General features: G+C 65.6%; 1 protein-coding gene across 9 annotated transcripts; it reads right to left on the bottom strand.

Moving 5' to 3' along the window:
* Nucleotides 1-199: 199 nt before the first annotated feature.
* Nucleotides 200-11,288, bottom strand: AIFM3 (apoptosis inducing factor mitochondria associated 3). 9 transcript variants are annotated; one of them, XM_043901099.1, is made up of 20 exons: nucleotides 11,125-11,288; nucleotides 7,636-7,849; nucleotides 7,372-7,481; nucleotides 7,135-7,244; nucleotides 7,001-7,045; nucleotides 6,678-6,774; nucleotides 6,485-6,597; nucleotides 6,077-6,163; nucleotides 5,648-5,739; nucleotides 5,421-5,551; nucleotides 5,219-5,334; nucleotides 5,044-5,115; nucleotides 4,894-4,957; nucleotides 4,381-4,457; nucleotides 4,168-4,285; nucleotides 2,549-2,647; nucleotides 1,992-2,067; nucleotides 1,429-1,533; nucleotides 781-801; nucleotides 200-574 (listed from the first exon to the last, which is right to left on the bottom strand). In XM_043901099.1, the coding sequence occupies exons 1-20, from the start codon at nucleotides 11,153-11,155 to the stop codon at nucleotides 535-537; spliced, it is 1,818 nt and encodes a 605-aa protein (XP_043757034.1). In that variant the 5' UTR covers nucleotides 11,156-11,288; the 3' UTR covers nucleotides 200-534. The 9 variants fall into 9 exon arrangements, 7 of the variants coding, with proteins under 7 accessions (XP_043757034.1, XP_043757033.1, XP_043757031.1 ...); XM_043901098.1 differs by having other exon boundaries at nucleotides 5,044-5,079; nucleotides 6,077-6,217; XM_043901096.1 differs by having other exon boundaries at nucleotides 6,077-6,217.
* Nucleotides 11,289-17,125: the final 5,837 nt, after the last annotated feature.

Consider the following 17,125-nt stretch of genomic DNA (forward strand, 5'->3'; position numbering starts at 1 on the left):
TCCAGACCCAGGACTTTGGTCTGCCGGGGGCCTTCCCTAATCCCCGGGGGGTGCAGAATCAGCTGCTCCCTCCTCAGGACGCTCCCAGACCAAACTTCCTCCGTGTGACACTTCGGTGGTCTCTGGTTGTGCCTGTGTCCCCCGTGATCTGCTTTCTCCCTCGTGAGAGTTTGCCCAGGTATAGTGGAAGTCACACAGATCTGCAAACGTGTGCGTTTTAATGTTAAGATAATATCTAGTACGTTGCAGGGTCCCACAGGGGACCCGTCCCAGTAGAGGAAGAAGCAAGCCCACCCCGCCTCCCCCACTGCCAGCCATCAGTCGGCACTGCAGGCCTTGGGTGGTGAGCATCTCCTGGAGACCAGAGAGGACTCTCTGCAAGGTGCAGGGTGGTGAGCCAGGCAGCCGAAGGCAAGCACTGGGGGCGCTCAGGGTCTGCCCCCCGGGGGTCCTGGGGAACTGGAGGTTGGCACTTGACCTCTGGGGCTTGGCCTCTGTCCCTGGCGCCCCAGCGAGCCTGTGTTGTGTGCAAACTCAGGAGCCTTTCCCTGTGAGCCAGGACATGTCACCGGTCCTGTAGGAACGAGGGAGGAGGCGTGAGGGCAGCGGGCAGCAGGTGCCCCCTGGGCACCAGGAACAGCGGGCCCTTGAAGACAGCAGGGAGCTGTGCACGGCCCTGGTGCCCGGCAGGGAAGTGCCCTTGGGCAGAGGGAGAGACCACCGGGCGCAGGCTCCGGGCTGAGGTGGGCAAGGCTCAGAGGAAGGAGAGGACCCACGTACTTGTTGTGCAGGACAAACAGCCTTCTCGAAGGCAAGAGGGAGAGACAGAGAAGGCCAGGGAGACAGCGTGTCATTCCTGGCCCCTCCCTTGGTTCCCCATTTCCAGCGTGAGCCCCTCTATCCAGGCTTTCCTCGGCCCTGGGCAGCGGGGTGGGCGTGGGGTGTGGGGGGCTCTGCAGGTCGGCTGAGCCCACAGGGTGAGGCCCAGTGGTACCATGCCGGGATGAGATTACAGCAGTAATGGCTTCTGTCCCGTGTCCCTCAGACCCCGAGCAACCACCCCAGGACTCTGTCAGGGCGTCCCCAGGAGCAATGCGAATCACGTTTTTCCATGGCTGTGTTCTGGGCAGTGGGGTGTCCTGGGCCCCATAACTGCCCGGGCAGTGGGTCTTGACCCTTCCCTGCAGCACTGGCCCTGCCCTGGACACGGCCTCCTTCCCTTCTATCCACAAGAGCACAAATAAGCAGCCCGCTCCCAAACCACAACCCTTGTCCCACATGACACCGTAACCCTAGGAGCTTCAAGCTGGTTGATGGGGGGACGGGAGCCCCGGGAGACTGTGGGGGCAGCTCACTGCCATGGGCAGCTTGAACCAAGGCCTCCGGGACGTCTGCCCCCTCCCTGGGGCCTCCAGCGCCCACACTCACTCCACCTCCCGCTTCCGGATGGTGCGGCCAGAGGCCAGCACCTCAGCCACCTTAGACACGATGGGGTCGTAGTTCATGCTGGCTACGGAGATCACCTCGTCGCCCCTGCAGGGAGAGGTGGCCGAGCCTGAGGACTGGCCAGCAGCAACCCCTGTCCTTGGAGACCCGGATGCAGCCGGGGCCCAGGGTGGCTCTCACTTGGGACCGGGGGAATGCTCTGACCACCTGGCACCCCCTTGGCCCAGCACAGCTTCTGGTCCCGCAGGACCCCATGACACTCCTGCCCAGTGGGGTTTAAGGCCGAGACCTGTCCTGGGACCCCGCCCTCTACCTGTGTCACTGTCCTCGGTGTAAAAGTAGGCTGTCAACCCCTATCTCCAAGAGCTGACCTGAGATGAAGTGTCCGCCTCCCGCGGAACGGCTGTGCCCCACCTCTGTGCTCCTCTCCTGGCGCCTAGCTGGCCCACCTTGCCCTTCGGCCTACCGCCCGGCGAAGCCGGCTCCTCCGGAGCAGCGCTTCTCCCGGCCAAGTGCCCCCTGCTTCTCATCCCCGCGGCTCTCACTTGGTGTAAAAAGCCACGAACTTGAGCTCGTCCAGATCCCCTTGGATGATGACGTCGTCGAAGCCTTCTCCATAACCTGCGGGACGGGCGGAGGGGACGTGGCTTCACCAGGTCCGCGTGCAGTACCATTCCCACGATGCCCCCGGCGGACCTGTAAGGGGGATCTAGTCCCGCCGCCAGCGAGCTCCTGGCTTCCTCCTGCAGTCGCCGTGGTCCCGCCCCCGGGATGCTCCTAGCCCCGCCCCGGGACGCTCCTGGCCCCGCCCCGGGATGCTCCTAGCACCGCCCCCTGGGATGCTCCTAGCCCCACCCCGGGATGCTCCCGGCCCCGCCCCCAGGATGCTTCTAGCCCCGCCCCGATGCTCCTGGCCCCGCCCCGGGATGCGCCTAGCCCCGCCCCTGGGGTGCTCCGAGCCCCGCCCCCGATGCTCCTAGCCCCGCCCCCGATGCTCCTGGCCCCGCCCCTGGGGTGCTCCGAGCCCCGCCCCGAGATGCTCCCAGCCCTGCCCCCGCACTCCGCCGCACCTGGGCCCGCCCGCGGCCAGGCCCCTTGGTACCTGCGTAGCGCAGGCTCTTGCCAAACATGGCGGTCCACAGATAGGGCACCGTGCTGATCTCCGCCTCCTGTGCCAGCATGTTCTGGGCCGCCACGCGCCCTGTGGGTCCCGGGGTCGTCAGCGCTCCGCCCCGAGCCCTTGCCACCACTCTACTGCCTGCTCCCCCGCCCCACTCTCCGGGGATCCCTGATATGTGGGGCAGGGACGGGGAGTGCCCACCCCTGCTTGCCAATGACGGGTGCAGAGGTCACGCTGGGCCCAAAGCTGGCCACTGACGTCCAGTGTCTGGACTGGGTCCGGAAGGGGCCGGCTTCCCGGGGCCACCACGTCAGGTGTGACTCAGACACCTCACCAGACTGGTCAGGTCTGAGGAGGGAGGCGGGACAATGGGGCACCAGTGTCCAGGGAAGCAAGGACGACAGGTTGATTCAAGGCCCGAGACAGAAAGGGGGCGTGGCTTCCCTGTTTGATCGAGGCCCCCTCGGACCCCTGCAGTTGGATGTCTGTGACTGTCCCCTGGACCCTCCCGGTTAAACGTTAGTTATATGAGCAGTTCAAAAGACTGACGCTTTTGAACTGTGGTGTTAGAGAAGACTCTTGAGAGTCCCTTGGACTGCAAGGAGATCCAACCAGTCCATCCTAAAGATCAGTCCTGGGTGTTCATTGGAAGGACTGATGCTGAAGCTCCAATACTTTGGCCACCAGGTGGGAAGAACTGACTCATTTGAAAAGACCCTGATGCTGGGAAAGATTGAAGGCGGGAGGAGAAGGGGATAACAAAGGATGAGATGGTTGGATGGCATCACTGACTCAATGGACATGAGTTTGAGCAAGCTCCAGTAGTTGGTGATGGACAGGGAGGCCTGGCGTGCTGCAGTCCATGGGGTCACAGAGAGTCAGAAACAACTGAGCAACTGAACTGAACTGATATGAGCAGTTTGTGTTCCTTCAAACCTAGCACCAACCGCAGACCTTGGACCTGAACAGAGGCTGGCACCAGGAGAGGGGCTTCAGGCTCAGATGACGTGAGGGTGAAGGGAACAGAAGAGGGTGCAGGGGGTCTGGCCGTCCAGCCTCTGAGAAGCTAACTGACTGTACCTGCAGCTGAGGGGCCTGGACCAGGTGTGTGCAGTGACCGCCCAAGGGGAGGGGGAGGAGGGTTTCCAGGCCCAGCCACCCACCTCCCAGGGGCCTGCAGGCAGCAGCCTGGTTCACAGAGTCCATCGGGTGGCCCAAAGGGGATGCAGTGGGGAGCTGGACCGGGTCCTACTAAACCCCGCCCCCCCCCACCCCCCGTGACTGCACGGGTTTGCGAGGACTTCTGTGGAATGTGATGTCCGAGGACAACAGGAAAGGAGAGGCTGGTGCAGGGACAGTGGGGTGGGACACGGTGGCGGGCAGAACCGGGTGCCCAGAGGATGTTGGATGGGGCTAGAGAAGGAGGTGGCAGCGAGCTGGCTCCATCACCTGCATGAGGCTGGTGGGACGGGCCACTGCAGAGCCTTGAATGGCGGACCCAGGGAGCAGGACCCAAGGGCAGCAACTGAGGGGCGGGCCTGGGGGGAGGCCAGGGCCCGGGGACAGCCTCCCACCCCCTGCTGCCTCCGGGCTGACGGTACCCTGGGCGTGAGCCATCTGCCAGTGGGGGATGTTCACTTTGCGGCTGTTTCTCCAGGCCAGAGGGAAAGTGACGGCGTCGCCGGCTGCAAACACGCCGGGAATGTTGGTCTGCATCATCTGTGGGGGGTGCGGGGCTCATGGGTGACAGGCACCCCAAATGGGTCCTCCCCCAGCCCCACTGGCAGCTTGCCCACCTGCCCCAACGGCCCCACCTTGTTGACAGGGATGAAACCTCGGGAGTCCAGACTGATGCCGCTTTGCCTCAGGAAGCCCGTGGCAGGCACCGCGCCTGGCAGGACAGGGCCACTGTGTTCACAGCAGCCCAGCCCAGCCCATGCCTTCACAGCCCGTCCCCTCTGCGTGGACCCCCAGAGACCCCGGTGCCTCCCATCAGACCTCACGTACCACCTCTGAGAAGCTCTCTGTGAAGCCCCTGGTGGGGGTGGGCATGCCGCACCTCCCCCCAGCCCATGCCACCTCCTCCCCCGACTGGCATTTCAGCTGGAGCAGGGGCCAGCTAGAGCCTCATCTGTGTCTGCGCAGTTACTGGGCAGGGGTCCCTAGAAGCATGTCCCGTACCAGCCCAGGTCAAGTACCGACTCCCCAAGAGCCCTGACCGGTGGGTATAGTCAGACAGGCTGGGGGAGGGGAAGGGACTGGCCTGAGGTCAGCGTTGAGCAAGAGGGGGTGACCCTGCTCCCTGCCGCCTCCCGCCCCCCACTCACCGATGCCCACCACGCAGACATCGGCCCGCACCACCTTGCTGCTCTTCAGCACGACCTCCTTCAGCTGCGGAGAGCGGCGGGCAGGTGAGCAGCTCCGGGGCACAGGAGAGGGGGCAGAAGGGCCGGGGGTGGGGGTGGAGGAGGGCCCACCTTGCCCTCCTGGGCCCGCAACTCTGACACCTCCGTCTGCATGTAGAACTTGACGCGGTTGTTCTCAAACATCTGCCAGGCGGTGGGGGTGGGGCAGGGGGTGCAGGAGTGAGAGCTGAATGGGAGGGATGGGGCAGGCAGGGGCCCAGCACGGTGGGTCCCCAGGGGGGCTCACCCTCATAAGGGCGCGGCCAACGCGCTCTCCCAGGAACCTCCTGAAGGGTGTCTCCTCAAGCTCCACCACGGACACCGAGTGAGCCTTCTCGGTCAGGTAGGCGGCCACCTCCATCCCTGGGGAGGGGCAGGGGTGGGGTGGGGCGGGCTGGCACCCTGCACCGCCCCTGCCAGCGCCGCCCCGGGCTCCCCCGGCTGCTCACCCAGGAAGCCGGCCCCCACCACGACGGCGTTGCGGCCCCGGGCCAGCCTCACCACGCGGTTGGCATCCTCGGGCGTCCGGATGGTGAACACGTTCTCCACGTCTTTGCCTTTGCAGTTCAGGGTCTTGGGGCTGAGACGGGCCAGAATTGGGGAGAGGGGCGGCTCCTGGGCCACCCCTGCAGCGAGCCCTCCCCCTGCCTGGCGGGGGGCGGGGGGCCCCTCCCACCTGCTCCCAGGCGCCAGCAGCAGCTTGCTGTACTCCAGCTTGAAGCCATCCTTGAACACGGCCTTCTTGTTCCTCACGTCCACCGTGACCACCTAAGACCCCCGCAGGGCAGAGCGCTGTCTCCGGGTCCTCCACCCGCCAGGCCCTCTGGGCAGTTCCACCACCCGCTGAACCTTCCTCCCGCACCGGCAACGCCCTCTCACTTTTCAGCCCCACCTCCTCCTCAAAGCCCTCTTGAAGCCCCAGGCCCCACCCCACCACCCTGGGGCCCTGTGTGTGCTATGATCCCCCCAGGTCTGGGGCACCCCTGGGTGCCTGGGCCCCTGGGCAGGGGGGTGCAGGCCGCACCCACACCTCCAGGGGCCTCAGGCCCGCCCTCCACAGCGCCCAGGAAGCCCTCCCAGGCCTGCTCCCCCGCCTCGTCGGCACCTGGGCCTCCGTGAGCACCTCGATGCCGTGGGCTCGGAAGAACTCCTTGGGCCTCAGGGCCAGCTGCTCCGGCTGTGCGTCCAGCGACTGCCGGGGATGCCGGCTTGAGATGGGGCCAGGCGGCCACCGTGCCCTTGGCAGCTGAGGACCGAGGCCTCGTGGGTGCGGGGCAGCCCGGGCCACACAGAGGCTCCAGGGCGGAACTCCGCCAACCAGACCTCCTGGGCACCACAGACGGGCCTGGCACGAGCAGAGAGGGCAGCCGCCCGGACCCCCGGGGGGTGGCGAGCGGGGTCCCAGGGGCCCTAACTGTGGGCAGAAGGGCGAGGGTCTGGCCCCGCCCTGCACCGTTCACGCCCCACCCAGCCCCATCCACGCCCCGCCCAGACCCAAACACGCCCCGCCCACCTTGCTGAGCTTGGGCCGGTCGTAGGGGAGGTAGCGGTCCAGCGTACACAACACGATCCTGTCCGAGAAGCCCTCCTGCCGCAGCGTCTCCGCGCACACCAGGCCGGCTGCCCCTGAGCGGAGGGGAAGGCGGGGGACAGGTGTCAGGAGCCCCCTCCCTAACCCACCCTGCCCCCGAGGACCCACCACCAACCTGCGCCCACGATCAGCACGTTGGTGCTGCCGCTGTGGCCGGCGCTTGGCGAGATGCACGTGGCCATCACCTTGGTCCTTCGCTGCAGCTGCAAGGCCTGGGGGCGGCCGGCAAGCTGGGGGCAGCTGGGAGTGGGGGTCGCCGCCATCCCCGCTGTGCCCACCCAGCGGGCCAGGCTCTTCTGCCCCAGTGGTGCCTCTGCCGCACCGGGGAAGCCCTTCGCCTGCCCCCCGGCCGGCCCGCCAGGCTCCCTCCCACCCCAGGGACCCAGAGGCCCTCCCGCCGTCTCTCCCTCGGCCTGAGCCCCAGCCCCGCACCCTCACCTGCTTGCTGGCCCGGACGTACACCTTCTCCTTCTCGATCTTCACCTGCAAGGGCTGTGGAGCTCAGGCCCGGGCTTTGGGGTGCTCCGGCCCCTGCACCCCCAGGGCTCACCCCACTGCACGCCTGGCCCCACCTGGAACTTGTGCAGACTGTCCAGGCCCGGGAAGTCCTCCAGGTCCCCGCTGCTGACGCTGAAGCAGGCGCCGTGCCAGGGGCAGCGGACCCGGCCGCGGGACAGCACCCCTGGAGGGGGCAGGGCTGGGCCACCAGCAGGGGCCCCGCTCCAAGGGCACCACGGGCCTGGCCCCACGGCCCCGGAGCCCCCGCCGGCAGATGGGCCGCCCCGCCCCTGCAGGCACCCACACCTCACCTTTCACCAGGGGCGCGCCATAGTGCGGACACTTGTGGCCCAGGGCGTGGAACTCCCCGTTGTCCTTCAGCAGCAGCACCTTCCCCCAGCCCAGCTCCACCTCCCGCATCCTGGGGGCAGGGGGGCTGCCCTCAGAGGCCAGGGAGCAGCCCCCAGCCCCAGACCAGCAGCAGCCACCGAGGCTGGATGTGGAGCTGGTCGTGGGCCCCTTCCAGGCCGTGCCCCCACCCCCGCCTCCCAGGCCCTCCCAGGCCCAGCACCCACTGGCCGTTCTCCAGGTCCTTGACGTGGCAGACAGCGGCCTCCACACAGTCCTGGGTGCCGGGGTAGGGGTGGGGGGCGGGCAGGCGCTCGTCTGCGTGGAAGTGGCGGGCAGCGCCGTTGCCCTGGTAGGCCCGGGGGCTGCCCTTGCCGCCGGCGGACAGCTCCTCCTTGCCCCGGTCCTTCTCGGGCAGCACCACTTCGATCTTGAGCTCCACTGTGGGCAGGGGGCGGGTTGGGGTGAGCCTCCAGCCGGGCCCATCTCTCACCCACCCCTCCAGCAGGAGGCAGAGCGGAGGTGCTGGGGGGACCCTGGGCAAACTCGATGTGATGTCTCATGAGTTTTCTTTCTCACTAACAAAATGAGCCAGGGGCACCAGCAGTGCGCATTCGCCCCTGAAGCGGCCCCTTCTCCAGGAACCCGCGTGCAGGTAAGAACTTGGGGCTGGAACCCTGCTGACCCCGAGGGCGTGGCCACCACGGAGGACGGGGGCGGCCTGAGAAACTTGGGACGCAGCCTGGGTCACGGTCCCTGAGTGAATCTGGGTAACCGAGGTCTGCAGAGGTTTGAAATTTTTTCAGAATTAAAAGAAAAAAGTGTATATGCTACATAATTTCAACTGGAGATAGCTGCTCTGGCCAGCTGGAGATCCCTTCATTATTTACCAGGTGCTGGGTGCAGGGGGCCTTGGGGATGGACCCCACCCGGGCAGTGCATGCGGAGGGCACAAGGCATACCCCCTTCCCATGGGGCCGACTGGGAGGGGGCACTTAGCGAGATTATCACTTTCTTTATACTTCTCCGCATTTTCCAAATTCCCCACCATAAGCCTCGGGTATTTTTCTAATTAGAAGGGAACAATAAACAGAATTTTCAGCAGTGATAATCCGGTCTCCTGGCCTGTAGCTGCAGGGAGCAGGGCTGAACACAGGGCGCTGAGCCCTGGCACAGCGTGGGCGCCCCTCCCTCCAACCCTGGGCCCCTGAGCCCCCAGGCCCTTCCCCCCCCCCAGACCTGACCTCCAGAAAGAAAGAGCCCAGCTGGCTCCTCGGGGCCTTAGCCTGAACGGCGGCCCCCTTGGCCTGGGCCCTTGTCCGTTCCTGGCACAGCTCACCCCTGCCCGTCCTCCTAGACACAGCCCAGGGGTCGCCTCCACTGGCCACCCCCCTCATGCTGCCCTAACCCCCCAGCCTGGCCTGCCCCTCATCCCTGCATCGCAGCGCCACACCCCACCCCACCCCACCCAAGGTGCAGTCAGGGCTGAACGTGGTCCCCTGACTCCATGGGCGGGAAGGGCCCACCCACACATCGCACTGAAGCTGTTGCGTCAGGTGGGAGCCTCTGGGTGGGCTGGGTTTTTGCCTTCATTTTCCACCCTGGATGTAACGGCGATAGAATGTTTTCAGAAGAATTAAAAAGAAAAATACTCTGGATTCAGCTGACACCAGTTACGTGAGCTGCAGAGACCAGCGCTCACAGGAGCAGCCCGGCGGGGGCCCGGAGCACAGCCAAGCCCCGCTGTTTCCATCCTCTGTCCTCCGACAGAAGACCCAAGGCGCTCGGTGATGCAGCCCAACGGAAAGGCATCAAGGCAGGAGCCCTGGGGGACCCTTAGCCCCTTTCAGCGGATGCCTTCATTGTAAAATGGAAAGAACGGAGCGCGCCTCCTTGGGGGCAGCGCAGCTGAAGGAAATCATAGAGCAAGTGAGAGCAGATGCCCAGTAGGTGAAGCTGGTTAGCAGCTCTGAGCCTCCTGGTGGCCACAGCAAAGAGGGGACGCCTTTAAGTAGCACTGCTGCTGCTGCTAGGTCGCGCCAGTCCCTGATAAAAGGAAGGTGACCAGAGACCTCCCTGGCGGTACGGTGCATAAGAATCTGCCTGCCAGTGCAGGGGATGTGGGTTTGATCCCTGGGAAGATTCCACACACTGCGGAGCAGGTCAGCCCTGCACCGCAGCTCCCGAGCCTGTGTCCCCAAGCCCCTGAAGCCCCCGGGCCTGGAGCCTGTGCTCTGCAAGGAGAAGCGCACGCACCTCAGGGAGGGCGGACCTTGCTGGCTGCAGCTAGAGAAAGCCCGGGCAGAGCAATGAAGACCGGTGTAACAACAGCAACGACAAAGGCGGGCGACCAGATGCCTAGAGACCTGCACTTCCTCCCAAGTTCTGAGCTTAGGGAGGACGGGCTTGGAGCGCTTCCCGAGAAACACGGGCCCCCGGAGCCCGCGATGTGTTGTGACGTGTGCTCTGAGCCACAGGGGCCCCGGAGGTGGAAAGGGAGGACTGCGCACAAGCCTCTTGTGCTCCCTCTGGTCTCCCTGTGGGCCGGGGACCCCCAGAGAACTCTCCTGGCCCGAACGCTCCCACTCCCATGTGCTGAAACTCCCAAGCCTCAACCCCACACCTGCCCCGAGCGGGCGCCGGGGCCCTGAGCTCCTGGCCCCCTGCCACAGCCCACAGGGAGCCCAGCCCCCACAGAGGAGAGGACAGCATTCTGCGAGGGCCTCCTGGATGCCGGCCCCGTGCCAAGCGCCCCACCCAGGGCGGGGGCACAGAGACTGGGCCCGTTTCACGGTGAGAACGCAGAGGCTCGGAGAGGTGACGTCGCCTACCCGAGGCCACACAGTCGGGGCAGGCTCCGGATGTGAGCGCGAGAGCACGGCCCCTGGTGCGGTGAGAGTGACCTGTCCCTGTCCTGGGGGTCCTGGGGCTGGGGCTCTGCGAGGCCCCCTTTGCCAGGGCGTCCAGCCAGCCCAGCAACCCTACAGGAGCCTGCTACAGGGCCAGCCGGTACCCTGGGGCCCACTGCCGACGGGTGGGAGCCGCGATCGAGACAGTTACGTCTTTCGCCCGAGGGCTGGGTTTCCGCAGCTCGGGAGCAGGGGGCCCTCTGCGGGCCTGGCACCCCCTTGCCTCCAGGTTCCTCCTCAGGCCCAGGGAGAGGAGAAAAGGCTTGCGGGCTTCCAGGTCGTGGAGCCACGGGCTATCAGGTAAGGGCAGCTGGGCGAGCAGGCAGGGGCGGAAGTGCTTGGGCCAGGCAGGGTGGGGACGTCCTCCACCAGAGGGGAGTGTGTCCAGAGAGGCCTAGGAGGCAGCCCAAGGGCACACAGCGGTCAGAAGAGATGGCAGGGCTGGACCTGTCCACTCCACCTCTGAGTGGTCTTGAGAGCTCAGGCTTATTTTTTGGGGGGGTGGGTGAGGCTCAGAGAGGTTGCTCGCATGCCCTGGGCCACACGGTGGCCGGGGTCTCCCCAGAGCCCCCTTCCTCAGCTCTGAGGGGGATAGGTCCCCCTGCCCCCAGCAGCAGGAGGAAGCCTCCCCTCCCCTTTCTGACAAAGGCACCGCTGTTGTTCCCACCGCCAGCACCCCGAGGCCCAGATAAAGAGGGCTCCAGCCAGCCCCCCTGCCTGCAGCGTTAGCATTCGGCTGCCTCCGGGTCTGACCTACTTCGGAGGCAGAGGGGGAGGGACGGAGGGAGGCGAGAAGGGAATAGGTACCTGGCTTGGGCTTGGAGAAGCAGCCGCCCATGGTGCGGGGCCCACGGGCGGGAGGGCGCGCTGAGTGGCAGCCGTGGGAGGCCTAGGGTGCCCCCTGGGGGGCTGGGCCCCCCGCGGCTCTCAGAGATGCTGGCGCTGCCATCCCAGCAGGAGCTGCCTCCGGGACCTGTGGGGAGAACGGCAGCTTTGGGACCAGGGTTTGGATGAGGCTGTGGGTAGAGACACAGAGAGACGGAGCCAGGAGGCTTCAGAAAGGGGTCGTGCTGGGGCCGGGTCCCCGAGGCATGACGGACCGCGCCTCCCTTCCGGCCTCCCAGGCTCAGCACTCTCACTCCCCTCCCCTCTGGCTTGGCCCCCCCTTAGGGGGCCCTCCCTTAGGTCCAGAAAACCCCCAATTTCTGCGGCCCTCGGAGTGCTACCGCCCGGGAGCCCCGGGGCCCTCCGTTCTCCAGGGCGGCCACTGTGCCTGGGGTCAGACCCAGGTCACCTTGACAGATCAGAGCTTCTCATCCTGGAGGTCCTCCCTCCTCCTCCTAGGTGGGGGGTGCATTTAGCACTCCCTGGCCCTGCCCCAACCTCGGCGGGCAGCCCCGGTACCCACCTCCTCCAAGGGCAGCTGCTGCCTCCCGTCCCGGTGCCAGAGTGGACCGGACCGAGGCCGCCGTCCGGGAAGGCAGGGCCGGGGCAGGGGTCCAGGAGGCGGCCCAGCGTCCACCCCTCCCCCTGCGCGCCGTGGCCAGGAGGGCCGGGGGCGGGGCCGGGGGCAGGCCAGCGGTCCCCAGGGAAACCCAGCTCCATGCGAACAAAAGTGGGCTGCCCGCCCGGGCCCCACAGAGTAGGGGGAACAGAGGCCAGGCACACCGCCCTACTTCCGCCCCCCTCCCCCGCTCTTTGCCAAAGCCTCTGATGTCGGGGTTCTGCCCAAAAGCAGATGGAGACACGGGAGGGGGCCAAGGGCTTGCCAGGGTCCAGCAGCAGGTAGGGGCATCCGGGTGGCCTCCCACCTAGTGACTTCCAAGACAGACAGGAGCCCAGGAAGGCCCCGTGCCGCCCTGCAAGCTGCGGGGCTGGGGAGGGGTCACCCCATCCTCCAGGGAGCTCCCAGGACCGCATGTGGGCCGCCTGGAGCATGCAGCTTACACGCTGGACTGCTCGTCTACACTGGGCTCCCCACTCTTATCCCCCCAGAAGTTCTTCCTGGAGTTTAAAGCAGCTGAGGTCTACCTGGTCTGGTTCAGATCCCAGCGAGGGCCCCGGAGGGCCCCTGAGCGCAGGAGGCCTGGGAACTGCAGGGAGTCTGGGGGGACCGTCTACTGCCTGGCGCCCGTCTCGCCGCCCTGGCGGGCTGTCGCGGGAGAGGTGGCACCTGAAGGCCGCGCAGGCGGACCCTTGCTCTTTCCCCCACTCACTGCCAAGGCAGGTCGGTAAGACGGGGCCTCCACCCGCCCCACCTGCCCCTCCCCGGGCACACGGGTGCCCCTCCCCGGGCCCTGGCTCAGCCCTGCCCACCTCCCTCCTGCCTGACCTCCGGCCTTGCCTGCTGGGCCACAGACACCCCAGAAGAGGGGTGACCTCAACTTGCCACCAGGTGCCTGTCGAGGCTGTCCCCTCCTTCCCAGGTGCCCAGATGTCCAGACTCCCGGGGTCTTGGGCCTGGAGAGAGATTTGCTGGGGACAGAAACCTCCCCAGAGCTACTATGTGCCGGGCTGGCATGGAGCCCCCCCATCCCCGCGGGTCCAGACGCCCCCACCTAGCAAAGGCCCTTGGCAGGACACACCAAGAGGGCACCCCGAATCTTGGCAGAGTGCCGTCCATGTCCACAAACTGCCCAAACTGCAAACGGTTGTAACAGTCCCAGAGGGCTAACCCCCTGCAGACCCGCGTGTGTCCCCAGAACAGCCCCAGAGCCCTGCTCCCCACTCCTCCGGTCGGTTCTTCACTGGGGGGTCCCCTGGGCCCTTCCCACACCCACCCGGAGGCCCGGCCCCCCCACCAGCGGCTGGCTTCGTTTTCTGGGACAGCGTCTGAGCTCCGCCGCCGGCCCTCGAGGTGGGGGGGCGCTGTGGCCGCATCTCCCCCCCACGTGCAGCCCGTCCCCCCCGGGGAAGGCCTTTCCAGCCTCCCTCCGGGACCCCCACCGGCCCAGGAAGGGGATCAGCACACATAGGGGCCACCGCGGCCGCCAGCGGGCGGCCAGTCAGGGGAGCGGAGGCCGAGAGGGGTGCGCCCCGCCCCGCCGCCCCCTCCGCGGCGCCGCCCCCAGCCCCGCGGGCTCACCTGCGCTCCGCGCCGTCCTGCGCTCTGGAGCCTCCCGGGCCGCCGGCAGGCAGGCGGGGCGGGGCCGGCGCTGCGGCGACACTGCGGCCGGAGCCGGGAGCCAGCGCCGGAAGGCGCCGCGCAAGTGGGGCGGCCCGGGGCAGGCCGCGGGGGCCTCGGCCCCGGACGCCGGCGGGGTCTGGGGTCGTGGCATCCTGGCGACCCCCATGGGGCTCCAGGCTGGCGGCGGGCCGGCCCTCTTTCCTTTCCTCTCTTTCCTAAGTCTTGGAACCAGGGGCTTCTGGCAGTGTGGGGGCAGTGGAACCTCCCGCAGAAAGCTCCCGAAGCGAGCCCAACTGACCCGGACACCTGGAAGGCTTCGGGGGTTCAGCGCCGTCCCTCCCCCGCTCTCCCCACACACGCCGCCTTCCACTTTGTATTTTATTTTATGTGTCTCTTTCCACACTGCCATTACACCTGGAGAGCTCCCCGGGTTCCTGTAAATCGTGGTGCACCCTGGTTGCGTGTCGCGTCCCCTCCTCCAGGAAGTCCTCCCTGGGCAGCCTCTCTCCCCTAGCCTGGAGGTGCTGTTCCTGCTCCGGGGCCTTCCCAGAGTTTCCAGGTGCTGGCCGTCCAGCCTGTGCTGTGATCGGGTAAGGCTGGGGCTCAGCAAACCTGTCACTCAGCCCAGCGGGACTCGGCCCAGTGTCTCCTGGGCCCTCTTATTTGCCATCTCCCCCGTTTCTGGGCCTCCCTCCCCGCCGGCAGGGGTGCCAGGCTGACCAGCCTCTGAGGAGGCCCCTCTTTATGTCGCAGGCAGACACCCGGGGGGCAGGCGTATCTCCCCACGTTTTACAGGTGCGGGAGCTGGGGGAGGCACCTGCGGGCAGGGGCAGGGCCTGCGAGGGTCACTTCTGCAGGCAGGTGTGGGGCCGGGAGCTGCAGGGGGGCAGGGGATCCCCTCGTTCCAGCCCTCCCTGCTCCTGCCACAGGAGGGGCCCCGACACGGGCAGATGTTGCTGCTTGGCGGGGTGCCCTGGGCCTCCATCCGGCCTGCCCCGACTGCACCCCGGACTGACCTTGTGGCCCTGCCCCCAGCCCCCGGCCCCCAGCCGGGAAGACACTGAGCCCCATGGGAGGACAGCGGCTGTGGCTTCGCGGCTGTGCTTCGCTCTCCACGGCAGCCCGAGGAGGGAGGTTCTGTCGTCTCCATTTTACAGATGAGAGCCGAGGCTCAGGGGTTTAGGGGCCCCCCAGAGCCAGGCTGCTGGTGAGGGGTGGGCTCTGGCCGGGCTGACAACTTGGAGCAGGAGAATGGGGGCGTCTCCAGTGCAGGGCTCCCATCTTGGTCTGTGATCTCTTTGAGTCAGTGAGCCCTTTGTGCCCCAGGTACCCCAGGAATCTGGGGGTACCTGCGGTGCCCTCCAGCGGGGCTCCTCCAGGACAGCAGACGGGTGCAGCCTGGGAGACAGCAGTGCTCAGGGTGGGGCTGGGGGCTGCAAGGAGGCTGAGGACGGCGGGGGGAGATGCCCTGACATGGGGCAGCAACAATTACATCCTCGTGGAGCAAAAGCGGAGACGGAAGGCAGGCGGGTGGGCAGCCTCCGTGAGGGCCCCGGCTTAGAGGTGGTGCGTGTAAACGTGGGGGTCCTCGGGCCCCCCGAGGTCCTCACCTTGCCCTGAGGAGATCCGTCCCGGTGGCCTGGACGGCACCCAACGAGGCCCCAGAAGCGAGGGGGGGCCGCCGAACGAGCCACGGGTGAGGGGGAGCCGGGAAGGGCCTGGCCTCACCAAGCCCGCCGCAAAGTGAGGGCGCGGCGCCCCCTGGAGGGCGGCCCGAGTCCTGCAGCGCCCTCCCTGGGCCTTGGGTTCTGACGGCAGAGTGGACTCTTGCCGGGGGCCTAAGGTAGATTTCCAGATGGGGAGACCTCCATGTGCCTACCTGGCCCGCTGGTAACGTGGGGAGGGGGCTGTAACAACACAGCCAACATCCCAGCTGTGGCCGGCTGTGTGAGGGACAAGAAACAGGCGGGCCTGGCGCCCCCAGCTACTTATTCTCATGGAGGCAGAGGCTTGGGGAACCCCGGGCTGGGGGACCTGGGCCGTGCCCACCCCCCACCCCCCACCCCCGGCCTCACTCTGAGCCCCTGGCTTGCTCGGGTTGCTGCAGCCCAGCCTCCCTGCCCGCATCGCCGGTCAGTCCACACAGCCCGAGTCCCAGAGCCCCCCGACCCCGCAGGACCAGCTGCCCCCCCAGCCCCGGCGCCCCACGCTGCGCCCCACACTGCTGCTGCGCCCTGCCGTCTCCAGGCCCAGGGGTGACCAGCTCTGATTCCGTGTCCAGGGAACTTTGTGTTTTTTCATTTTTGTCTTCCAAGATGTTATCTATTTGTAAATTAAAATAATTTCAAAATAGAAAAAAAAAAAAAACCCTCCAACAAACAAAACAACACTGGCAACAACTTCCACACCTGAGACGTTCAGATAGACTAGTACAAGCTGCTTCAGCTCAGCTCAGGCGCTCAGCCGTGTCCGACTCTGTGGCCCCATGGACTGCAGCATGCCAGGCCTCCCTGTCCATCACCAACTCCCGGAGTTTACTCAAACTCATGTCCATCAAGTCAGTGATGCCATCCAACCATCTCATCCTCTGTCGTCCCCTTCTCCTCCTGCCCTTAATCTTCCTCAGCATTACGGTCTTTTCAAATGAGTCAGCTCTTTGCATCAAGTGGACAAAGTATTGGAGTTTCAGCTTCAGCATCAGTCCTTTCAATGAATATTCAGGACTGATTTCCTTTAGGATGGACTGGTTGGATCTCCTTGCAGTCCAAGGGACCCTCAAGAGTCTTCTCCAACACCACAGTTCAAAAGCATCAATTCTTCGGTGCTCAGCTTTCTTTATAGTCCAACTCTCACATCCATACATGACCACTGGAAAAACCATAGCCTTGACTAGACGGACTTTTGTTGGCAAAGTAATGTCTCTGCTTTTTAATATGCTGTCTAGGTTGATCATAACTTTCCTTCCAAGGAGTGTCTTTTTAATTTCATGGTTGCAATCACCATCTGCAGTGATTTTGGAGCCCCCCCAAATTAAGTTTGTCACTGTTTCCACTGTTTCCCCATCTATTTGCCATGAAGTGATGGGACCAGATGCCATGATCTTAAGTTTTTTTTTTTTATTTTTTGATCTTAGTTTTCGGAATGTATATTTACTGTTCAGCGACAAGGCAGGTGTCTACAGAAGACTTGTAAAATGTGTTTTCGCATACGTCGCTGGAGAAAGTGTAAATTGAGGCAATCCTTATACTCCGCTCAGAGGAGCTGCTTCACTGCGTCTGACAGCTGGAGACGGGAAAGGCCCTGCACGCCCGTGACGGCGGCTCCCCCAGTGCCAACACGCCCACCTCGTGGGCCACGACACAGCGATGGGAGAACAGAGGCGCGCTTCTGACTCACTGCCTCTGATAGGACAGACCGAGGTCTACGCTGTCTCTCTGTAGAGAGAACACGGGGAAGTCCTCACAGAGCTGGTTGCCCGAATGTCCTGTACCTTCGGAGAGATCCGCAGTGAACAGGCAACAGGGAGACGGCGTGCGCGCCCACCAGGGCGGGGCCCCTGCTGACCTCAGCACCAAACCCCAGCTCCACCAGCTCCTCCCGGGCAGACCACCCCCTTCACGGGCCGGTCTCGGGCGCTGGGCAGCTCTGGGCGCCCACCCCTCTCTCGGACCTCTGAGGTTC

Source organism: Cervus elaphus, chromosome 5 (genome assembly GCF_910594005.1).
Source record: "Cervus elaphus chromosome 5, mCerEla1.1, whole genome shotgun sequence".
Classification (NCBI taxonomy): Eukaryota; Metazoa; Chordata; class Mammalia; order Artiodactyla; family Cervidae; genus Cervus; species Cervus elaphus.